This window comes from Thalia democratica, chromosome 2, assembly GCF_965202585.1.
Source record: "Thalia democratica chromosome 2, ktThaDemo2.hap1.1, whole genome shotgun sequence".
Lineage (NCBI taxonomy): Eukaryota > Metazoa > Chordata > Thaliacea > Salpida > Salpidae > Thalia > Thalia democratica.
The window spans coordinates 33,337,083-33,362,039 of NC_139166.1; the positions used below are offsets into that span (position 1 = coordinate 33,337,083).

At 25.0% G+C, this 24,957-nt stretch overlaps 1 protein-coding gene across 1 annotated transcript in view; it reads left to right on the forward strand.

Moving 5' to 3' along the window:
* LOC145828548 (centrosomal protein of 152 kDa-like) overlaps nt 1–24,125 on the forward strand; it is a 40,860-nt gene extending 16,735 nt beyond the window's left edge. The window contains exons 11-25 of the mRNA XM_082936304.1: nt 2,374–2,475; nt 2,997–3,161; nt 3,550–3,633; nt 8,181–8,264; nt 9,731–9,909; nt 12,911–13,039; nt 14,060–14,171; nt 15,257–15,370; nt 17,860–17,960; nt 18,852–18,936; nt 19,334–19,402; nt 20,436–20,548; nt 22,295–22,428; nt 22,713–22,865; nt 24,055–24,125. Of these exons, the coding sequence (XP_082792430.1) occupies nt 2,374–2,475; nt 2,997–3,161; nt 3,550–3,633; nt 8,181–8,264; nt 9,731–9,909; nt 12,911–13,039; nt 14,060–14,171; nt 15,257–15,370; nt 17,860–17,960; nt 18,852–18,936; nt 19,334–19,402; nt 20,436–20,548; nt 22,295–22,428; nt 22,713–22,865; nt 24,055–24,125 (1,695 nt within the window). The remainder of the gene's footprint in view (nt 1–2,373; nt 2,476–2,996; nt 3,162–3,549; nt 3,634–8,180; nt 8,265–9,730; nt 9,910–12,910; nt 13,040–14,059; nt 14,172–15,256; nt 15,371–17,859; nt 17,961–18,851; nt 18,937–19,333; nt 19,403–20,435; nt 20,549–22,294; nt 22,429–22,712; nt 22,866–24,054) is intronic.
* Nucleotides 24,126–24,957: the final 832 nt, after the last annotated feature.

A 24,957-nucleotide genomic window follows, 5' to 3' on the forward strand; every position in this document is an offset into this window, starting at 1 on the left:
CAATAGACTGTTATTTCAAACTAAACTTTGAAGCACACTACTAACAGAAGTTTTTTACAGGAAAGCTATTAAACTATAGTTATGTTACAAATTCATTTTTTGTATGCATTTGAAGTAAAAAAATCTAGCCATCGTTTTTAGTTGTATAGCTGTAATATAATTTCAAGTACAAAAAGGCTGTAAAGGAGTTCTAATTTTTTTTTTACCAAACTGTTTATTGTTTTTTTATAAAGGATTTATTATTAAGTACAAGTTGTTCTTATTAGTAATCTAGCAAATCCAGAAATAAAATAAAATGAAAAGGTCAATGAGTCAAGTTCTATTTTGTAGAAACAAAATGTGTAAAATATAAAAAATCATTTTTTTTTTATAAAATATCCCCCGAAAAGAAAAAATAACTAAGCGAACCGTCAACCACAAACAAATGTTAAGTATTAGATATTTACAGTAGTTGACTTATTTTCTAAAAGTTTTATTTTAATATATGTTCTTAAATCACCAAAATTGTATACTTATTCAACTTAATTTAAAATAACTGACTTTAACAAAAATTAATAAGGTACTTTTCAAACTTTTATACAAAAAAAGTAGTAATACAACATTTTATCAAAAAACCTGGAAACCTTGAAAAACCTGGAATTTGAGAAATTTTGAAAAAAAAAAAGGAAACCCTGGAATTTTTAACAATTTTGACGTGTTAAGTAGTAAAACTTCTATTTGACACAAAAAATCTTTCATATAGTTAAAACATTTTGTTATCTTAAGAAATACTTTTTACTAAAAAACGGTTTAAAGTAGCTTTAAATTATCTTTTCAATGTTTTTATACTATTTAACACAGTTTCTTACTTTAAACCTAACTTAAAACTAAAAATAGACCCAAAGTATGTGCACTTCTAAAAACCTGGAGAAAACTTGCCAAAAACATTTGGAAACCCTATTTTGAGTTAAGTTTATGTTCTAGTTATATTAAAAGCAACTTTAAATATTTAGGATTCGGCCGTACCTTAATTTGAAAAAAAGATCCGCACACGATTAATAACTGCTTTTTATAGAAATTTCAATTTATTTATAAAATAATTTATTAAATATGATAAATAGTTCTCTACAAACTTGTGAAAAGTTTTTTGTTTCCTTTTTTACTGAAAAACTATAAACTGAAGTTTAATAAAATTAAGTTTCAGCATTTAAAGTTTTACAACATAAAAATAAAAAAGTATTGCTTTTCAAATTGTAGGAATAAATATTTTTTAGTAGAGTATTCTTACTCAACCTTACTAGTTAGATTTACCTTAAAAAAGTCTTTTGAACTATCCAAACTCGTTACCTCAAACTTTTGTAAATACTTATATAACATACATGTTTTTAAAGAAAAAAGTATATAATGAAATGAAATTCTAAAAAAGCTTGATCCTCAATTAGCCTAAGTTATGCTCGGTTTTTGTTTTAATATTCTTATATACCAGGAAGTGCTGGAAAACCAAGTTTTGGTATAAAAAGACTGCTAAATTTATTAATATGTTTAAGATTATGATATTGATCATTCTATTTTTATATTAAGGTTGTGGTTTTATAGTTTTTAAATTTTGTTAAACTCATTGATGATGATTTTTATTGAATGATCTTGTGTAAAACTTAACATTTATATGTAAAGGTGGTGGTTGAAATTTAGTTTTTCTGGGGGTAAAAGTAATATACATAAGTAATAAAAAAAGGTGCTGTTTTATATTTTGATGCTTATAACTATTACAGGGTTGCCAAAAAACCTGGAATCCTGGAAAAACTTTGAGTTAAATAATTTTAACAAAAAAATGGAAAAACCTGAAATTTAGAAATTTTTGAAAAAACACAGAATTTCGAATAATTTTTACATTTAATGTAACATAAATTAAATACAAAATATCTATCATATAATATTTTTTTGTACTTTTTATAATTATACTTATTATAGAACACATTTAAAGTAACATTACAGTATCTTTTCAAATTTTTTTATTATTTCAAATAGATTTTTACTGTAGATTTAATTTTATACTGAAGATGCACAAAAAAACTTGTAATAAAAAAAAAATGATTTTTTTTTCAAAAAACGTTTGGCAACTCTGCTATTACTTTACTAGGAATTTTAGGTTTAAATAAAGCATGTAAAAATGTAATAATTCCTTTTAAAAAGAAAACTTACTTGTATAATTTAGTTTTAAAATCCCACCGGAAAGAGTTGAAGAAGTTTTTTTTAAAACCTTCGAAAGTACTTGAATCAAATTTAAAATGTCTATGGCCATACTGTACTCAAAAAGTTACTAAGACTTAGGTACGAATTAAAGTTATATGAAGAAGTTAAAACAAAACTATGTATAAAAACCTACTATTTCAGAGTTTATTAGCAAGTGGTGGAGAGATTGCTTATTTAAAACAAATTAATGGAGAACTGAAAAATGAAAATAAAAACTTACATTTGAAAACTGAAAACTACAAAGTATGTATTCAATTTTTGTAATTTGTGTAGAAGTATTAAGCTATTCTGTAAAAATTAAAATTTTAATTTTATAATAATTGTCATATTTGCGATGAAAGTCATTACTAAGAAAAGTATTCTGTTTTTTCAAGTGTTCACTTGAAAACAAGCAAAACTTTTTTTAAGCAATATAAGCTTGATTAATGTAGTATATACTAGGTTATAACTTATGTCGTTTTTTTTAACTTGATTTTTGTTTAATTTTTTAATTAATTTTTATTTTAATTATCATTTTTTGTTTCAATTTAAAACAAAAATGTTTTTTAAATGAATTTTTGTTGTTTATTTGTAGTTTTTCCTTTTTGTATATATTTTTAATACAAACTTAAGTGCTTAAAAAAATATTTTTCATCAAAATTAAACTATATTTCATTTTTAGTATATACGTTGAAACTGGTTAATTATTTTTGTGTGTAAAGAATGTATTACTACTTTATTTATTGTTTACAAATTTTTTAAATTTTTATTAAAAAACTTCAAAGATGAACATCAGAAACTTGGAAGAGGAAATAAGTCAATTCGAAGTTTACATCCAATCGTCTGTTGTTTCTGGAAAGAATGCATCTGTTGCTATTGGTGACAATAATAACTTTAATGAATCAATAACTGATTATATGTTGCAAACAAAAACAATAAACGTTAGTGATGTAAGTAATGTTATTTGTTTAGTTTTGATTTAAATTTTTTAAGTTATAATTTTTTTTTCCTTACGAAATTGTGTCAAATGTATAAAGGTTTTTTATTTTTAATTTCCCGTCTTATTATTTTAGTCTTTCGAAGTCTTTTGCCTAGTACCAAATAGTGTACCATAATGGTTCAGTATTATTATATTTTTACAAAATTTATGCTCAAGTATCTATTTTAAAAGAAAAAACAGTGCTTTTTTACTTATTATTTTATTATAGAATTTTAGTAAAAATTACGTAACAATTAGAATAGATTTATTAGGAAATTTATAACTTTTTTAAATGTTATATAATGAATAAATTTGAAAACTTGAATTCTATTTCCTGTAATTACTTGCAACTTGTTAAGGCTGAAACTGATCATACACTTTTAAACAAATTAAGAATTCAACTACAAAAATCACTTGCATCAAATAAAGAAAAAAGAGACCAGGTTTTTGTTTTCTGTGTACTATTTATTATTTTTTTCTGTTTTATGTTAGCTTTTTGCTGAAACAATTATTGTTATTAAGTAATATTAGTACAAATACTAATATAGTAGTTGTTAAATGTTGTATTTATTTTCACGTGTTTAACTAAACTACGTTATGAATTAATCTTTTCACGGATCTTTGGAACTTTTTTTTATTAAGTAAGTTAAATCCTTTTCCAAATTCCTAAAATTTTTATTTGTTTACTTTACAAAGTTTTAATATTATATCTTATTTTAGATTGAGTATAAGTATTTATTTGTCATAAGAAAAATATATACTTTAATATGAATGGTCTCAAATACTAAATTTTTTACAATAAAACTAGAATTTTTTTTAAGAAATATCAATTTATACTTGGACATTTTTAATTTGGGAGCCGATCATTTCTAACCTGCTATCATTTCTAACCCGATCACTTCTAACCCGATCACTTCTAACCCGATCACTTCTAACCCGATCATTTCTAACCCGATCACTTCTAACCCGATCATTTCTAACCCGATCACTTCTAACCCGATCACTTCTAACCCGATCATTTCTAACCCGATCACTTCTAACCCGATCACTTCTAACCCGATCACTTCTAACGCGATCACTTCTAACCCGATCACTTCTAACCCGATCATTTCTAACCCGATCACTTCTAACCCGATCATTTCTAACCCGATCACTTCTAACCTGATCACTTCTAACCCAATCACTTCTAACCCGACCACTTCTAACCCGATCATTTCGAACCCGATCATTTCTAACCCGATCACTTCTAACCCGATTATTTCTAACAAGATCATTTCTAACCCAATCACTTCTAACCCAATTAAACCCGATCATTTCTAACCCGATCATTTCTAACCTGATCACTTCTAACCCGATCACTTCTAACCCGATCGTTTCTAACCCATTTTACTTATGTTACGTTTTAATTTTTTTTACTGGACTTCATGCAAAAACAAACTAGTCTTAATGAACTTATTAAAATAATAAAAAAAAATTAAACTTTTACTTACTTTAAAACATAATGATTTTAATGTCCTACGTAAATTTAGTATAAATTTTAATCTTAGTATTAACTTAACATAATTTTAATATTTTTTTTTTACCTCATTTTTTATTTTTTTACCTACACATAATTTTAGTTTTTTTCTATTATTTTTTTTTGTTTTTTCAATACATTTTAAGAGACATTTTTCGTTAAACATATACAATTTACTAAATTGTTTACTTTAAAGTATTTTGAACTCTTCTTTGTAGGATTTTAAAAAAAGCAGTGATAATTATATTTTAATTGGATCTTATTGTAATTAACGTGACTACATTAGTTTTAACATTAGCAAATTTTAAAAAGTAAACTCTTACAATTGTAATATTCAGATACAAACACTTTTATATTACGGTTTAAAAACTACATTGAAAGTCTGACGTAAATGTTTTATTATTGCTTACTAATGTATTAACCTTTTATAGTAGGATAGTTTTAAGTTTCATCTTAATAACTTATTTAAATTGTAATGCAACTTGCATAGGCCTATTAAGATAATATAATTCAAACAAACATTAGGAGAAGTTAAAAACTTTTGTTATATTAAGTGGAAAAGCCTGGTTTTTAATAGAAACTAGCTATTAAAACAGTTATGTCATATAACTAAACCGCAAAAGTTGTTATGTCGATTGACTGTCTAGATTTCACATCATTAATAAAATCCAACTTAGTTTTAGAGCAAAAAAAATGTTTAACACTAATAGTTAAAAAGACAAGTTTATTTGCATAACAAGTTCGAGGGTAATTAAATTTTGCTTATGTTTTAATTGCGACTTAAATTAGTACTTTAACTGACAAACATTTCTTTTAAATTACTTTATTATAAGCAGTTAAAATAACGAAAGTAAAAACAAAATAAGTATTAAAAGTAAATAATTTTGAAATAGAATAATAAATTAATTATAGTTAAATTAAGTATAATTAGGAGCAGAATTTTATAAATACTCCATTAAGTTCTTTGTTTCTTTTAATCAAATTTTTTTCCAGACGATTATTACGCAAAACATATATATTTTTTATTCATTACTGTAAAGCCAGCTTGCAGTCTATTGACTTTATTCTCGGTGGTTTTTTGCACCTCTAAACTTCTATAAATATGATGAGTTTTTTCTTTATCAAAAATTTAAACCTATATAATAGGTTTCACAATACAAAATGGTTTTATTATTTTGTTATAAGTTTTTAAGTTATATAATTTACTCTAATAATTTATACTTACATTTCATATCAATGATCGCTAAATAATCTAAAGTTTCTGTGTTTTTGAAAACCTGTAAGACAACAATTTTCAATAGCTATCAAGAAAATTATTTTAGAAATATCTACTATTAATCGAGAGAATAATCGCGTTTTTGCAACTTTAAATTTTGAAAACTTTTAAATTTTTATGAAAAATGTAAACTTATTTTGCCCTACATAAATTTTATTTCAAAAGAAAAAGAAAAATGCGTAATAATAAGTTTTCGACACTAAACTTTCATAGTTAAGTTTATTATAATTAATTATAACTTAATTACAGTTAATCTTTATATACAATTTACCAGTTTATTTAAGAATTAAAATTAAATCAAAGTTCGAGTAACTGACAAGTTCTGAATATTTAAAAAACCTTCTACCTCTACTTTTGGCTTTTTATTAAACAGTATACAATTCCGTTTAAAGAACTTAGATTTTAGTGATATTAATTTTAAATGAAACCACCATTATAATTACAATTACTAAATTTTATTAACTGTATTGTTTAAATTTTCATAAACGCTGATATTAATATTTTCAAAAAGTTGTATTTCATATAAATTCTCCTTGAATTTGGAGGCAAATTGGTAATCTGATTTCTACACTTTAAAATATATATTAACCATATAGAATCATTTCAAAAGAAAGTACAGAATAGACTTTAACCGCTGCGATACTCATTATATTTCTTACATTGACGACTATCAAAACTTAATATTTAATCCTTGGAATACAAAAGACTTATACTTTTCCTAATGCTTTTTAAAACTAATTAACTACACTTAATTAATAATCAAAGTTTAAATCATATTGTCAAAACATTAAATAAACCAATTAATATCAACAATTTAATTTTAACAAAAGCTATCTGAATATTAGGTTTTAATTTAAACAAAATAAACTAAACTTCACAAAAAAAAATTGTTGAAATTAATTTGTTTTTAAAAAAAATCCTTATCTTAAAAAAAATAAATTAATATATTAATACAGATCGACTAAATAAATTTCGGGTTAGAAGTGATCGGGTTATAAACGATCGGGTTAGATATGATCGGGTTAGAAATGATCGGGTTAGAAATGATCGGGTTTAATTGGGTTAGAAGTGATTGGGTTAGAAATGATCTTGTTAGAAATGATCGGGTTAGAAATGATCGGGTTAGAAATGATCGGGTTAGAAGTGATCGGGTTAGAAGTGATCGTGTTAGAAATGATCAGGTTAGAAGTGATCGGGTTAGAAGTGATCAGGTTAGAAATGATCCGGTTAGAAATGATCGGGTTAGAAGCGATCGGGTTAGAAATGATCGGGTTAGAAGTGATCGGGTTAGAAATGATCGGGTTAGAAGTGATCGGGTTAGAAGTGATCGGGTTAGAAATGATCGGGTTAGAAGTGATCGGGTTAGAAGTGATCGGGTTAGAAGTGATCGGGTTAGAAGTGATCGGGTTAGAAGTGATCGGGTTAGAAATGATCGGGTTAGAAGTGATCAGGTTAGAAATGATCAGGTTAGAAATGATAGCGAGTTAGAAATGATAGTAAACCTTTAATTTATACTGTAGTTATAGTTGAATCGGGTATTATTAAAACTACAAAAGTATAAGAGTAGTTAGTTAAATTTTTATTATTTATCGACTACTCCTAAATATTTGAGATTAAAAAAAGTTATATACTAAATATGGAAAAGATATTTTTTTTCTTAAAGTATTGTTTGTATAATTTACAGTATTATTTCTTATAATTTTTTGATAAATTAATCTAAGCCTTAAATTAAGCTTTTTTGTGTTTTTTTTTTATAACTTTTTTTTTGCATTTTAGTTTAAGTATTAAAATATTATAACTAATTTAGTTTTATATTGACAGAATGTTTAATTTAAGTTGGAATAAGACTTTTTAACAATACTTTTTTAAATAATTTATTTTTTTAATTTTCTTATTGGTAAAATTCAAAATAAATCTTTTCAAAGCTGTCAGATATTGTTGTATATATTTGGTAAAGTACAATTTTTTTTTAATAAATAATAGATCATATATGTTAGAATTTTTTTTCTAATTTTGTTTTAATAAGTAATTGGTTGGATTGTTAATATGTTAAACATTGTTAAACGACATAAGTTGTATATATTACTTACTTTTTGGTTAATATGTACTAGTAATAGTATAATAAGTATAAGTCTATAAAGTATAAATGATAGTATAATTAACTATAAGAAAAGAAGAGAATTTAATTAATTTTTTAGGCAAGCAAGCTTGAAGGTGAACTAGAAAAATCCAGGGAAGAATGCAAGAAATTAAAACAACAAATTTCAAACAACTCAACAAAAGTAAAATTTAATTATAATTTGAAACAATATTTTTAAAAATTTTGCTAATGTACACAAATTTAATAAAATTTTTAAATGGTTTTCAAAGTCAATGACATAAAGCAAGAGAGAAAGAATAAATCAGTTTAAAGAAAATAATATCTGATTATTTATTTTTATTCTTGCAAACTGATGTACTTAGTATTATGGACTTTGAATTTTGTCTAACATGTATATGTTCTAATTTTTTTCTTTATATCGTGCTGCTATTCAAATTATACAGTATGCGATTAGTATTTTTTACATTAAAGGTTTTAGTTCATTGATTTTTATAATAAGTAAATTGTGTTTAAACATTTCTCAAGTATTTACATTTTTTAAAAATAACATAAAGTAAGTGTTTGATTCCTTGTTTAAAAATTTTATCTTGTTATATTTTTCAGTAAATAGAATTTAAATTGTATTTATCACTTATATTAGTAATACATATGTACACTTTATATAAAAAATAAAAAAGTTTTTACTAAAATCATATAGATAAAAGAGGTTAAATAGTTGTTAGTTATTAACTACTAACTGTGTGTATTTTCGTGATAATTTACAAATGGATCAATTATAACTTTATGTTTGTTTTTATAAAATTACTTTTTTTTAGTAAAAATTAAGTTTTATACACTTATTTATTTATCTTAATAAATTATTTTACATATTTTTGTTGTTACTTATCATCTTTTTAATAAAATTATTGGTACTAAAGTTATACATTTAACATATTAAAAAAAAAATTAGTTGTATATAGTTATTAAAGTTTTTGTAAAACTTCTAAAACTAGATATTATCTTAAAAAAAAGCTCTACTTTAAAAAATAAAGTAAAACTTTATTTTATTTGCAGGTGTCAAAAATGCACGGGGAATCACTTTTTCACAAAGTAATTTTTGCACAGAGGATCTTTGTTGCACGGTTTCACTGTTGCATAGTTATCATTAAATTATGACTTGTGCAACAGTGCCACCCGTGCAAAAGTGATCATCCATGCAAAAGTGATTTTGTGAACAATTGATGCTTCATGCAAAAATGATGAATCGTGAAATGTGACTCCGTAAATTTTTGACCCCTTCTCCTTATTTTGCATGTTCTTAATTAGTTTTAAAGTCTTAAAATTAGTTGTATTTTATTATGAAGTGTCTAAAAAAATTATGTTACATATGTTTATTGTTATTAGCAGGTATTTTTCATACTTAAAATAAAATTCACCAGAAAGCTTGGTATATAGATCTTTGAGGTACTAAACAAACTTTATTGTATTTAAAACATTATTCTGTCTTTAATTTTTCGTTATCCAGTTTTAAAAGATATCGAGAAGTTACAAGTCTTATTCAATCGTCTGAGTCAGTCATATTTTTTTGTTGAACCAGTCAAGTCTAAGTAGTATTCAAATACTATTTATGAGTATTTTGTTTTCTAACATATTTTTATTATATAACAGAGTGTGATAACAGAAGAAACTCAAACAGAAAATAACAGTCTAGAACATCAGGAGTCCGAAAAAGTTAGAGAATTGACAGAAAAGCAGGAAAAATTAACTCAATGTCTAAAAGATGCGAAACAGCAACTTTTTAGGACGATCGAAGTTCATGACCAAGATAAAGAAGAAGCTCTACAAAGGTTTACTTGATTATTAAATAATTTTATAATAAAACTTAGGTTTACTGCAAACTATTTGTATCTTATCTTAACAAAAAATCACACAGTTCCTGCAAATAAATTACTGAAGTGAATTGCAATAATATATTTTCCTAGTTTTTATATTGTAAACTAAGTAAGGGCACGACTAATAGGTGCACGACTATTCAAATTCGGACAATTAAAGTTCTAAAAAAAATTAAAATTGCCACAATTTAAAAAGTAATAAATATTTCAAAAAATTAAGAAAATAGTATCTAGTAATTAATATCTACAGTCCTTTTTTTGTTTTTGCAAAATTTCAAATATTTTTTGAGGTTACATGACAAATCTAAATTCGAACAACTCAAAATCCAACAAAAAAAATATTTAAAAAACTATATCTTAATAAGTAATGTAAATTTGAAAAAATAAAAATACATATGGATACCTTATTAATGTCTACAAGTCACTTTTTATTTTTTACAAAATTCTAAATATTTTTTAATATATTTAAAGATTACTAAAAACAACTATGTTTTTTACTTTATTTAAACCATATCTCAAAATATATTTAATAATTTTCTAAAAGAAAAAAATGGCAAGTAGATATTAATAGGACCTACATATGTATTTTTTGGGAACGGGTCTTAATTGCACGAGGTTACTAAATTGCACCAGGGGACAAAATTGCACGAGAACAAAATTGCACGAAGCCAAATTTGCACGACGGCAAAAAATTGCACGAAGGAGTTACCAAGGGTCAGTTTTGCACGAGTTACATTTTTGCACGGGAATAAAAAAATACAAAAAGAAATAAATAAACAAAAAAAAAAAGTTACTGACCGAGGGTAAGGGCTAGGGGTAACAGTGATAGTAAAAAAATAACCCGTGAAAAATTGTCTCCGTGCAAAATTGTCTGCTCGTGCAAAAGGGTCTTCGTGCAATTTAACCCCTCGTGCAAAAGTATCTTAGTGCAAAAGTATCTTCGTACAATTTTGTGCACTCGTGTAGTTTTGCAATTTTGTCCCCTCGTGCAATTTTGTACGCTTGTGCAATTTAGACAGCTACCCGTATTTTTAATATGTGACAAATATACACATTAATATTTAATATACATTAATTTTTTAGTTGTGGCGCTTTAAATTTTTTTTAAGAATTTTAATTGTCCGAGTTTGAATAGTCGTGCACCCTTTTTTTAGATACGGATAATCAGTTTTATAACATAATGTTTTTTTTTAATTTTTAATATCCTCTTTTAATAAATATTTTTTAGCAATTTTTTTTTACTATCTTATTCTTGTTTATAAGATCTACAACCGCTTTTTTATCTTTTACAAGTATGTTTTACTTTTTGAGATATGACCACTTAATCATTTTTAAAGAATTTGAATTATCATGTAATTGTTTTGAATACTATTAACAAAAAAAAAACACAAAACACATTTCATTTTTGTTTATTTGTTGTTAAGTACTTTTAACAAGGGTTATCAATATTAAAATCAAACGTTTAAAAGTTTATAAGTTATAAAGTGATGTAATGATCTAGTTTAGGCAAGTAGCTTGGTATCTGCAGAAACGTATACTTATGTGCAAAAAACTTGCTTTTATTTCAGCTTGAAAAGACTCTGCTTTCTTAGCTTTTAGTATTCATTGATACTTAGTTATGCACTCCTAAAAAATAATTTAGACATATATGTACTCTTTAGCACTTTTAGTGTCGTAAAAACTAAATGAGTTAAAAACATCTAAATTGTATACATTTAGCGCATTAAAAATTTAATTTGTCAAAAAGCTGAATTGCAAAATTAATTCTAATGGAAGCTATAGATTTTTCTTCAAAATTCAGAATCATCTAATTTTATGTTATAAAAATTTTCATAAATTAATGCTGTATCTATTGACTACATTATATATTTGATTTTGAAAACAATATAAATGTTTTTGATTTAAATTGTGATTTTCTTATACCTATTTTCAATGAAAGTTTAGTGGGTTTACACAAGTGGAAACACATAAAGAGTCATAGGGGGTGTGGAGTAAAATAGATTGCCTTATATACAATTATCACTCATACTTCAACATTCCATTTTTGAAGTATTTACATATCTGCATATTTTCATATTAAATTCAATAACACTAGAGATAGTTTAAATTGCTGTGTTCCCGCTAGGACGTTAACACGCGTCATTTCAGATGATAAAATTTTTGCAGATTCGTAACTTTTTTGAGCTAGCTACGTCCCTGATCTAGTGTAAAATTAGAGTTTGAAAGTTAACTAAGAGTTAATGTTAAAGAAATATTACTGTTTACTGTCAAAAGTTGTAAGATTTAAAATCATACTAAAACGAACGAACGATTAATGAAATTAAACTTTTAAAATATCTAAGAAAACTATTACTATAAAACTACTTAATATAATGATTTAAAAAACCTAGTACAATAAACAATCTTTTACTACTTACAAAAACTGGGGTTTAATGATTAAATACATAAAGCGTACTGAATATGTAGCTGAAAAGAGCTCTAAGCTCGCATTAAAGTTGAAAAATTCTACTACTGTAGTTACTGGAACTCTCATGATTGTCAATTAAGTGTTGTCCAATCGAAAAAGAAAAATTATTGTCTTGTTTTCTGATAGACCCTTTAACCAGCTTATTAATATTTTTCTCTCAGAAATATTGCAAAGATAAAGAGATTTTACGTAAACTGGACACTTTTGAGGGCTAATCATTTTAACGCTGTTGATATTTTTATTGTTGTTATAACTTTCGATTCTAAATTACCTGGTTAACCAAGAGAAAGTAAAGTGTTTTAAAGTATTTTGAACTCGCCTTTAAAATAGCAAGGAGAGCAAAGTCTGGTGAAACGCTTCACCATAGATAAGTCTTAGTTGGAAGTACTTAAAGATAAATAAATGATAATAAAATTGTGTTGTTTATTTTTTTAAATAAGCTATGCACCGTAAAAGATTGTTCATCTATTATAATTGCAAGTTTAACAGGAGAGAAACCTCATTAAATCAGCTATTTGATGAAAAAAGATTACAAATTACAAATAAACTAAATGAAGAATACAGTGAAAAATTAAAAGTATTAGAAGCCGAAAAAGATGAAATTATTTTTGACGAAAAGTAGTTGACTTATACTTTTGTATTACCAAGTGTTGAAATTTAATGTTATGTAAGAAAAATATTTTTAACTGTGAAAGTTCCGGTTTAAAAAAAGTCTAAAATGTTTTTAAACTTGATAAAGTTATTCTTAATTTAATTTGTTTTAACAAAAATTCGGTTTTAATAAAAATAAATACTTAATTAAAAAACAAAAGTTCTTGGCTTTAAAATTAGTTAGATAAGTTTTTTAGTTATAAAATTTAAATTCAAGGTGATAGCATTAAATATTAAATTTTCCAGTATACAGTAAACATGATAATATTTATTCTATATACAGATTAATTCAGGACAATATAAATTTAATTTAATGCATATTTTAAATTAGATATTTTATTAATTAACTGTTTTTATTATTAAATTAGAGTCTAAATTTAGTTTTTATTAGAAAATAAAAGTTAATTTCACGTAATAATTTGTCAATCTATCAGCTACATTTAAAATAGCAGCACAATTCGAAATTTGATTGATTTTTTTGAAATAATCTCATATGATCTATAATATTCAAAAAAAAGATAATTTTTGAAATATGCAGTGATTTTTTAGTTTGACTAATAGATTAAAAAATTATCACGTCATACCTTTTTTTTTGTATATAAACTGAATTTCAATTCTAGTTTAATAATTAAAACAGGTTAATGAAAATTGTAATCTGTTGATTTTGTTTATCGAATATATTTTAAACTAAATAATTATATTAGTTGAGTTTTATATCAAATTAAAAGAGTCTACACATAAGTTATTTACTTAAAATATAAATAAAACTAAGCGTTTCAAGATAAATTTACAGTATATAGTTTTAATAACTTATAGAATAGTTTTACTTAAACAGTTTCACTGAAATTTTTTTGTCTGATAAGTTTTCTAGGGTATAGGAAAGGAATAAAATTTGTCTTAGTAAAATGAAAGTTTTTTTATAGCTATTAATTTCATATAAGCTTTCTCACTATATTATTAAAATAACGATAAAGTAATTTTTCATAGAAAAAAGTATATGCAAGTTACAACTGAACTGATTGAAGTGAAAAATCGATATGTAGAAGTATGTAACGAACTGAAAAAAATAGATTCAAATCTCAACATACAATATCAAAAAGTAATTTAAGTTGACTAATAAGTTTGGCGTTGTTACTTTTTTCTGAAATTTGAATGAAACACTAGAAATACCAAACATTTTAAAAATTCATTTTTGGACAATGACCTGATTTTTTAAAACTAATTTAACTGTTACGCCTTGTAGGTTTTAATATGTATAAAAGTTTTTTTTTCATAACTGTTAATCTACTGTATGGGTAGGCAACTTATTTCATTTGCAGTCCTGATCTACAAGAAAAAAAAATTCACGGGCCGAATTTGTTAAGAAAAACTTCTTAGCGGGCCGCATATTTTTGAAAAGTTGTACTATAAAAAATATATTTAAGAAAAAATTGCAGATCACTAAATAATTAGAAAATTACTATTTTGTATTAAAAATTAAACTTTGATCACATTTTAAAATGTTTATTATAAGGATGATCGGTTTTATTTGATTTGCACAATATGTTTTAAGCTAAAAAATAAATTGTTGGGCAAAGATTTAAGAATTTCGACTGTATCTGGCCCGCAGGCTGTATATTGCCAGCCCTAATCTAAAGTATTATGTATTAAATTTTTTTCTGCTTTTAAAATTTAGTTAACTAAAATTTGTAATATATGTTTAATGTATTTTAAAGTAAAAAGACTAAGTTTGGATCTTGATATTTGATCTTTAAGTTCTAGCATAAAAACAAAAAGTTTCTCTTAAAATAATTGAGTTACTTTTTTTTTAATAAACTACTTTTGTAAACTTTTCAGAAATAGTTAAAAACATACTTTTGTGTTTAGGCATAAATTTGAAACACAACGAAAATGTTTCGATAATATAGTTTTAACTAGAATTGTGTACCTCAAAATCAAAGTGTTTGTTTTTTCTATATACTAGATAAATATTTGTTTGTGTTATGTACAATTCATACCACGACAATTCAAATTATCAAGTTATTAAGTTTGAACAGTCTAACTCCATTATAGTGCTATTCAGTTTATTTGTTTTTGTTTGTTAGTCTTTTTTGTAATTTGCATTGAAAATCTGCAAACAAGTTTGGTAGGAATAATAGACAAATTGTTTTCTCTAATATATGTTTTAATTTTTTCTTATTTAAGGAGCTGGAACAAATAAAGAAGAGCCATTCCAAAGCAATGGATGACATAGAAGACAAGTTAGATGAACAAAGAAATAATTCGAAAATTGATTTACAAGAATTAATAGAAAGCAAGGTTGTTTAGTACAGAAACAAATTTGAATACATAAATATTTAGCAATACTGTATTCTACACTGTACAGTGTACATGCGTAAATTAGATAACAAAGTTCGTATTTTGTAAAAACAATAATAATAATAATAAAGTTTTTTTACCAAGTACTTCTAAAAGGCAATTACTTGGCTAAAGGTAAAATAAATAGTTTTTAATCCAGGGTTGCCACGGGTCAGGCTAAGTCAGTTTTTTGGGGTCAAAATGACCTAAAATCATATTCTTTAAAGTTAAAATGGCAAAATGTAGGAATTTGTCACTTCTAAATTACAAAATTCCTTAATTTTCAAAGCCTTAAAATGGTAAAAAATTAACAACAAAAAAACATTCAGTCAGACTAAAGTTGCAAAATTTTCCTAGAAGCATGTTGATTTATTACCCTATTTGAACAAGTATTGGTGTATGTAATCTTTTAGTATTGATGATCTGTGGCAAGGACAATTCCTTAGTGAAACTTTGATATATACTTAAAAGTCTATTTTGCAAAATTTTAGAATCAGACTGATTTTTGTTTAAGTAAATTATTGAGATCTTTATAATTTAATTTTTATCTGTCTTAATTTTTAAATTTATCTTTTTTTTCGATTTTTTTTGTAAGGTTTATTTAAATATTTTATGTAATGTCATGGAAATTTTTTTTTAGTATCGTCATGATAAATTTTTTTTAAAGTTTTAGCGAAGTTAATAACAAATGTTTTAGATTTTAATATAATTTTTCGTTTTTATAATTGTGATTTAGTTTGAGTAATTAATAAAAAATTCTTTGCCAGTAGTTTACCTACATTTGTGACACTTTGAGATTATTTGCAAAGAGGTAAGCAGTAAGAAAAAAATATACCTAGTTCAATGCAAAGTTTTTTATAAATAAGTTTATAATATATACTTTTACATTCCAATAACTTATTATTGCAGTTATCTTTCGCTAAAGTACACATTCTGAACACAGCAGCTACTCAATAGAAAGTTTGTAGCTAAGAATTACTAGTCTAAATAACAAAGAAACCTGACAGAAAGTTTTTTTTTTGGTCCAAAAATGTGTACTGAATAAGAAATGCGTACTTGTCAAAATATGTGTACTCAAAATACGTACTTATTAAAATATGAGTACTCGGAATGCGTATTTAACTAAAAGTGCGTATTTAAAACGCGTACCTAAGAGGAAGGTAAAATTCAGGCTAATTCCGTCAAATCTTGAAAAGTCAGGCTAAATTTACAAAATAACGCTTTCATGAGTGGCTGTACTTTTTTTCTGTATCAAACGTTCAGTAGAATGACAAACACCAATTGGAAGATCATTTTTAGGTAGTTGATTTATATGATTATTAGGCGGTACTAGACAAAATTGACTACTTTGACCAGTCTCACGACAACTATGCTTTTTTACTTCTAATTTCACCAGTCTATCAACCTCCTGTTGAGATTAGGAGGGAAAAAGTAAAGTCGATACCGTGGATCAACAGCTGTGTAACTAACAACAAGCTGTTATCTTGTAGGTTTAAATGTTAGCTGTTATTTGTAGTGTACAACCTTCTTTCGAAAGCCTCTTCTATATTTTCTGCCAAGGTTGCTAAAGTTGTAGAACCACTTTGACCTGATGAACTATTCGCTTTAAAGTTTAAAAAAGTAAGTACTTCTGCATAAGGAAATACACTAGACAGCAATGCGTTGTTTTTACTGCACTGCGGCTTTAATTTATAAAAAGTTTCAAGCAGTTCATTAATGTGGCTAACAAGTTGCCATTCTTCAGCTTTAACAATATAATTGGAATCTAATATATTGTATGTCAAGTATACTGGACACTTTCTTTAATTTTTTTTAGGTTTTTCAAAGCCAAAGTTTTCAGGCCAAATTCAATTTTAAAATTGTATACTTAAGTGTTAAAAATCTTTCTTTTTGTTTTCTTTTTTAAAAACTCTCACAAAACTTTACAGCCCTTATTACGTTGTTTTTTTTTATTCACACAAATCTTTGAAACATAAATTCAGTTCATATATGCATTCTTCTTTAAACTAAATGCTTATAAATAATTCTAAAACTGTCGAAAACAACAATCTTAAACGACTTCTTAAATATATATAATAAACAATGAACTTCACCGCACGACCAACAACAACAGCATCCGAGACAACCTACGACTGGTTCCATCCTTTTCAGGACTCATCAGGCAGGCTTATTCGCGAGAAACCGCTGTCGCTGTCTTAACCAAGCGGGCTTAAGTGCAAATGCACTGAAGCAAACATTTGTGGGTAAAGTTTCTTGCGACTATGCCTGCCTGGTGAGTCCTAGAAAGGACGAAACCGGTCGTAGGTTGTCTCGGATGCTGTTGTTGTTGGTCGTGCGGTGAAGTTCATTGAAAAATGTCCATATTTTTGAAATAACTTATTGATGTCTTCGTTTTATTTTTATTTTCAACCTTTCAAAAAGCACTTTTTTGATATTTATAAATAATATAGATTTCTATTGAACGCGAGAAATGGAACAGAAAGTCAATTGAAAGCCAAAATAGTATGCTGAAGAAAGCGAAATTTGAATTTGAGAATGCTTATATTACCAAGTAATATTAACAATTATTATTTTATTTCCTGACAAACTACAACGCAAATGTCAGATATAACGTAAAATGCATTGAAATCCCTGTAAAAAAACTTTTATTTAAAACATATAAATATACTAAGATATAAAAAGAATAAAATATTCTACCATCTGCTATTTTAATATCCTTTGTTTTAAGTATTATTCTCTAATTATCATTACAAACTTGATTCGTATTTTAAAATTTAAAAAAATTGTAAGAATAGTTTTAGAAGAAGTGTAGAGATCTTAGCAAGTTACCTATTCAAACTATTGGTATTGACACTTATTCCGTTTTAAATTTGAAAAGTTCTTTAAAAGACTATTATGAAATTTTATATAGCAGATTACTAGAATTACTTAATATTTTAAACTAAATACCATTTTTATCATACTAGACTTTTTTATTACTTTTTGTTAATGAAGTTATTTAATTAAAACTAAACCTTATAATTTATTGTATTACATCTAATTATTTTGTATATAAATTTGTTTATGGAAAACTTAAAGCTATTTCACAATACGTTTATAAGCTTTATTGGCTAACTTATGGGTATGAGACTAAGTACAAGCCAATTAAAAAAAAATTGTTTTTTAAAGCTAAGTAAATAAAAGGAAAAAATGAAGAACAACAAGCAAAATGTTTATACTACACTTTTTAAATGATACACACTTTTTAAATAAGACACACTTTTAAAATTCGAATATTTTATTGATCAGTACATATTTGTGGTTTACAAGGCAATCTTTGTCAACGTTGTTTTAATTGCTTCAAACATTGATTAGTAGTTTAGTCTTGTTCTGATACAGTTTATAAGTTTGATTTTAAAATGTAATGCTTAGATTGCTTATAAAATTCCTAATAAAAATTCAGAATAAAGCAGCTTGAAATAGAACATAAAGATAAGATTGAAGAGGTAATTAAAAGAGAAAAAGAAAATTGGGAAAAAAATAACCAGGTGAAGTTGCTTTCAATAATATAATATTTGTAAAAACGTTTTAATAGTTTTAGAGTTAAAGCAGGGGTCGGTAAAGTACGGCTTGTGATCTAGCTCAATAACTAGAAATCTCTTGCCAGCTACGTATTGTTTAGCTTGTGCAAATAAAAATCAATAAAAATAAGATTAATTAAAAAAAAATTAAACCCGTACAAAAGTGTCCATATTTGAAATCTTACCCAATTATTATATAAGTATTCCTTATAAACCAAAATGTGTATCATCAGTTTATTTACTAATATGTTTAGTTATTTACACTCTGAGAGTTCAGAAGTGTGTTATTTAAAGTTAATCAGTACATATGAGATAAGCACTTCTAACATTAATTGATATGTTTTTGTTAGCAATATTTCTTTAGATTTGGATGAACAAGAGTATCAATGAAATGAAATCAAGTTTGAAGCAGCAGTATCTATCTAAATTGCAGGCAAAACGTCTTTTTAAATATATGTTTAGAAACAGAACATAATTTACTTGAAGTGTTTTAATGTTTTTGTAAAATATTCCGCAATAAATTAGTTTTTACAAAAAATATTTGGTACACTTTGTTTGATGTACACTGGTTGCACATTTATAAGTATAAAAATTTATTTTAATATCAAAAATTTGCACAGTACTTTTTAATCTATTTATTACGTTTCTGGGTGTTAAACAAGTTGATACAATTCCACGAAGCTTTTAAGATCCAAAAAATCATTATATTATAACGAACTTGTTTCGTTAGAATCTTTACTAACTAATTATTAACTAATTTTGAAAATATTAGCTTACTTTATATTTATTTACTGGAAAAAAAACTCTATAAAACAAAACTAGTTGTTCAATATTTACATTAAGCTAACTAGTACTTTTTAATTTGCTTCAGTAAGTTAAAATTTAGTTTTGTTTTTCTTAAACATTACACGATTTTTTCTAAATCTATATTTATACACGAACTTCTTTGCTTGTAAACATAAGGTTTATTACATAAATTTTCTATTTTAATCTCTTTTTAAGATATTTGTTATTATTTACGTACAAAAACAACTTTTTAACTTTTTTTAGCCGTTGATTAAACTTTTAAAAAAAGTTTAGAAACTGAAACATTACAATACAAATTAATGTAACATAGCTGAATTTATAGAAAATATTATACTGCTATAAATAATCCAAATAATTATAAGCCTGTAAATTTAAGAAATTTATAAGAAAACTTTTTTTTGTACAAAAGTTGGATCAAATTTGTTTGGACTAATTATGCTTATTTTTAAGTTTATAAACTTATAAAAATTTTCAACATCTTGCACTTTCTACAAATTTGTACTGTTAGATATTTATGTAGCTTTGCTCAAACTGTTATAAGTGTTATACTTATGTGGTCTTAGGTATTTTTATTGAAAAATACTGAAAGGTTTAACCTTTTAATAAAGGTAAATATTTATATTGATTTTAAAACAAATGAGCAAAATTTACAATCACAGCGCATCCAACAAAGTGTACAAACTACAGAAGAACAAATTGACAACAAGTGGAAAAACAAGTTGCAGGAAATGGAAGACCATCACAAAGAACAGATTCGAATTCAAAATGTCAAGTGAGTACAAACTTCAGTTGGAAGTGTGTATCAGATACACTCCAGTTGACATGTCGTTGGTAATGTTTAAAAGTAGAATAGGAATAGTACAAGTACCTGGTTTAACACAATATGATAACTTCAAAGCAAGTGTTTTGATATATAGTATAGTCTTATATTGCTGTTAATCTCGGCTAAATCCAGTAAAAAATGTTTTATGTTTAAATACTCTAGTATTGCAAAAATTTGGTTTAGTTCTAAACAATCGGGCTATGGTAATTATAAAACTGTTGCTCAAAATATTTTTGTATATCAAAAGTATAAATGTTGTTAAAAACATTTTTTTCTCAAAATCTGCACGTTACTTACGATTTGTGTTTGAAAATAATGTTAAGAGTCGGCAAATTTTTTACATGAAACTTAATTTTTGATGAAATTCTATAGTTTTCTTTTAATTTTTAAGATTTCTTTTATCTCAATGTTTATATATTTTGTTTTCAAAACAATTAGTTATATATAGACTTACTTTAAACTTTATTTACTTTACAACGAAGAAAACTTTTTAAAGACAACTTTGAGAGTTCAAAGGTATGGCAAATTTGGAGAGATCAATTAAGTCACACAATCAAAGAATTTTAAACTAAAGTAATTTAATCAAAAATCAGTGTATTGCGCTGGTGGCTGTAAATATGATTTGGAAGGGGGCAATTGCCGTTCAGATAACATTATTTACAATGCAACAGTTAACTCTGACCTTGAAAAGAAGTTCTACATCGGCTTATGCTCCACTCAGTTCAGATTTCGGTATGCTAACCATAGAAATTTTTTTAAAGTTGGTGTATACGAAAATGAGACTGAGCTTTCAAAGTATGTTTGCGGCCTAAAGCACAAAAACATTGATTTAAAATTAATTTGGGAGATGATAAAAAAAGCGCAGCCAATAGCAGATGGTAATAACCCTGTTTGTAGGCTGTGCTTAAAAGAATCAACAGCCGTTATGTAAGCGTTAAAAAAGGAAGGTTGTTTAAATAAGAGGAGTGAATTCATATCGTCTTGTCGACATATGAAAAAGCTCCTCTTAAAATACAATAAATTTCAAAGTATTTTATAGTCACTTAACTGTGGTTTTTGTGAATTTTTAGTTGTTTGATTACTTAGACGGAAAGATCAATTTTTGTACCGAATTTTTGTAATGCACAATATTACGTCATAGTGTTTTTTGTTTTTTGTATAACTTTTGCATCTCTGTTTAGTAAAGTCCTTGTTATTTTAAATTTAACTAGCTGATCATTAAAGCGTTTAGCTTTATGAAACATATGTACTAGTATTTTTAAATTCGTATTTTTCTAATAACTATTTAAAAGCCCTTCAAGTGGTGTTCAAGTTTGAATAAACAACTTATTTTAGATTTACTTTATATATACATGACACAGGTCTTTAGTTTATTTAATCATTTTATATTTTATGTAATACAAAATTTTGCTTTAATTAATATTTACTAAATTTTTAAATTTAATCTTTAATTAGATTTAATACTACATTATTGAAAAATTAGCTGATACAAACAAACTGATAGTATTTATTTTGAAACACTGAACAGTTTTGTATAAGTAAATTAGTTTGTAGATTTTTGAGTTTTACTAACAATTATTTATTTAAATTTTAAACAAGTCGTAAATTTAGATAATACAACGATTTTAAAATTTATATTTTAGAATAGAACTAAAACATGTTTTATATTTTTTCATAATTTATACAAATTTTAAGGTGTGGAAGTTATGAAGAGAAAATCAAATCATTAAATTCTTCAATAAAAGTTGAACGCAACAACGAAGATAAACTAAAAAAAATACAAGAAAAACACAAACATGACATTAAAGTTCTCAAAACTCGAATAGCAGGTTAGAGTTTAATCGAAGTAAGCTACTGAATGTATATTTATTTACGTGCTTATGTACTTGTAGTAATAAAGTTATTCTTATGAAGCTAAATAGATTTATCTTAATGTGAAAAATTAAATTTTTAATAAAACAAGCGTGGAACTTACAAAACAAGCATTTATTTAAGTTTATTTTTCTAAAATTACCTTACGATGTTTCGTTGTGAAACTATGGCTTTAAAAGTTAGATAATTAAAATAGTTTGCATGTATAAAATTTATTTGTAAAACGTAGTTTTTTTATTAGGTGAATATTCAAGGTGGAAAAAAGAAAAGTCAGAACTAAACAACAAAATAGATATATTAAAATCTCGAAAACAACAAATAAATATGGATAAAAGTAAGGAAGTTTGCGACGAGCTTTCTAAACTCTATTTGAATTCACTCAACACTATAAAAGGTTTGCAGTTTGATAAACTCAGTATTTCATTTATAGATAGTTATGCGTGTTGGCGTTTATAACTTTAAACAAGGTTGCCATAAACTCTTTAACTTGACAATGTAGGCAAAAAAAACTCGAAAAACCTGGAACTTTGAAAAAAACTGGAATTTTGAACAATTTTTACATATAAAAATATTAAATTTGTATTACATACGAAAAATCTATCATACACAATTTTTTTTTGTTTTTTTTTAGAATTTTATTTATTATAAAACACATTCAAAAAAGCATCAACGTGTTTTCTGAATATTTTTTTATTATTTAAGACAGCTTTTTACCTTAAATTTAATTTTATAATAAAAATGGGCAAAAAAACTTCTATTTTCAATAACCTTGAAGAAATTTTTAAAAGCTGGAAAAATATTTCAAAAAACCTACGTCAACCCTAGTTATGAAATTAGATTTAAATTAAAGTTGAGATCAAAAGGTTCCAAAATGTTATTGCTAATTAATTTATTTCTTATACATAATCTTTTATTTTTGGATAGTAAACCTAAAACCAAAAAATCCGCTTAAGCATATATATTAAAGTTTGTACTAGTGTTTTTTTGTTAAAATACATTACATTATAAACACTATTTTGAAATATTTTGATAGTCGAGGTTCGAAACAAAAATAAAGAAATATTATCTATGTACTGTATAGCAGAGTTGCCAGAAAGTTAATGTTGCTGTGCTAAACGTTTGTTTGTTACAACTTGTGTGGCTTTTAAATGATTAAAACCTGGCAATTATACTTTTAGGTAAATAAATATTTTTTTAATTTGTTTCTACAGTTAGCTTTTAACATATACACATATATAATTAAATCTATGAAATATATACATAGATCAAATCAACGAGTACAAATATTGTTCTAAAACTTATTCAATAGATTTTATTTGTAAAACTTATATTAACTTTATGAATAAGTCTTGCAAACACCTTGTTAATTTATGAAACTAAAACGTTAGTAATTCTTTTTAAGAACAGTGTTTACAATAGAAGTTTTACTATGATTACCACTTCTCAGCTCGAGATATTTTAAGTTAATTTTGAATATGTTAACCAAAACTTTCAAAACTACAAAAAGTGTCAAAATTTTCATTTTTATTGTTTTATAAATATATTTTTAGCTTTTCCTTTTATCTAACATTAATAACAAACAGATGAGTTTAGCAAATGGAACGATAAAAACCGAACTGAAACCATTAAGTTTTTAGATGAAAATATCAACTAATAAAAAAAACTAACTATGAAATTTATTATTTAAGTGTTTGTTTATAAACAAAAATTTACTTGTATATTAGATAAAATTTCAGCATAGTTAAGTGTGTGTTAATAGTTAGTAACATTCCAAAATTGATCTCAGTTGATATTAGATTTTTGAGAATTTAAGTTCTTTGCACAATTTTTATATTTATTTACTGAATTTTATTTTTTTCTGTTATTTCTGTCAAAATAAAATATTTAAACACTTTTTGCACTGCTTATTAGATACTCCTTATATGTATTTATTCAATAACATTGACTTTTAGTCTTGAAATATTGTCTATTTTATGAATTAATTAAATTTAAAAAAAATTATTATCTTACTTCAATTTTTTAAGTAACATACTAAATGTAAAAGTAGAATTAACTGATAGGTTTTATCGTTTTACTTTTTTATATAGCTAAGATTTTCCAACGTTTAATTAGTTTATAAATTAATATAAATACAGGATATGTATATGGGCTTAAATAGTACTGAGGTCTTATAAATGTTGTTTCCAAGCACTAAAGCCAAGCTGGCTTTCTTAATTACGAGTAGCTTATAGTACTAGAGTTACAAATAATATTCTTTACTTAAAGTAACTTATATTTCTAAGTTATATCACATTAGATTTAATTTTAAGTACTTTATTAAAATAACAATTATTAGTTTTCAAAAAAGAAGAAAGAAATTGTATTAATTAATAAACAAGTAATCTATAATACTACAATGCATGCAATAAGTAACTAACAGCTTCAGTTCTTACAGTTTGCTGACAAATACGACTATTTCTCGATTCTTAAATGTTCCCTTCTTGCGG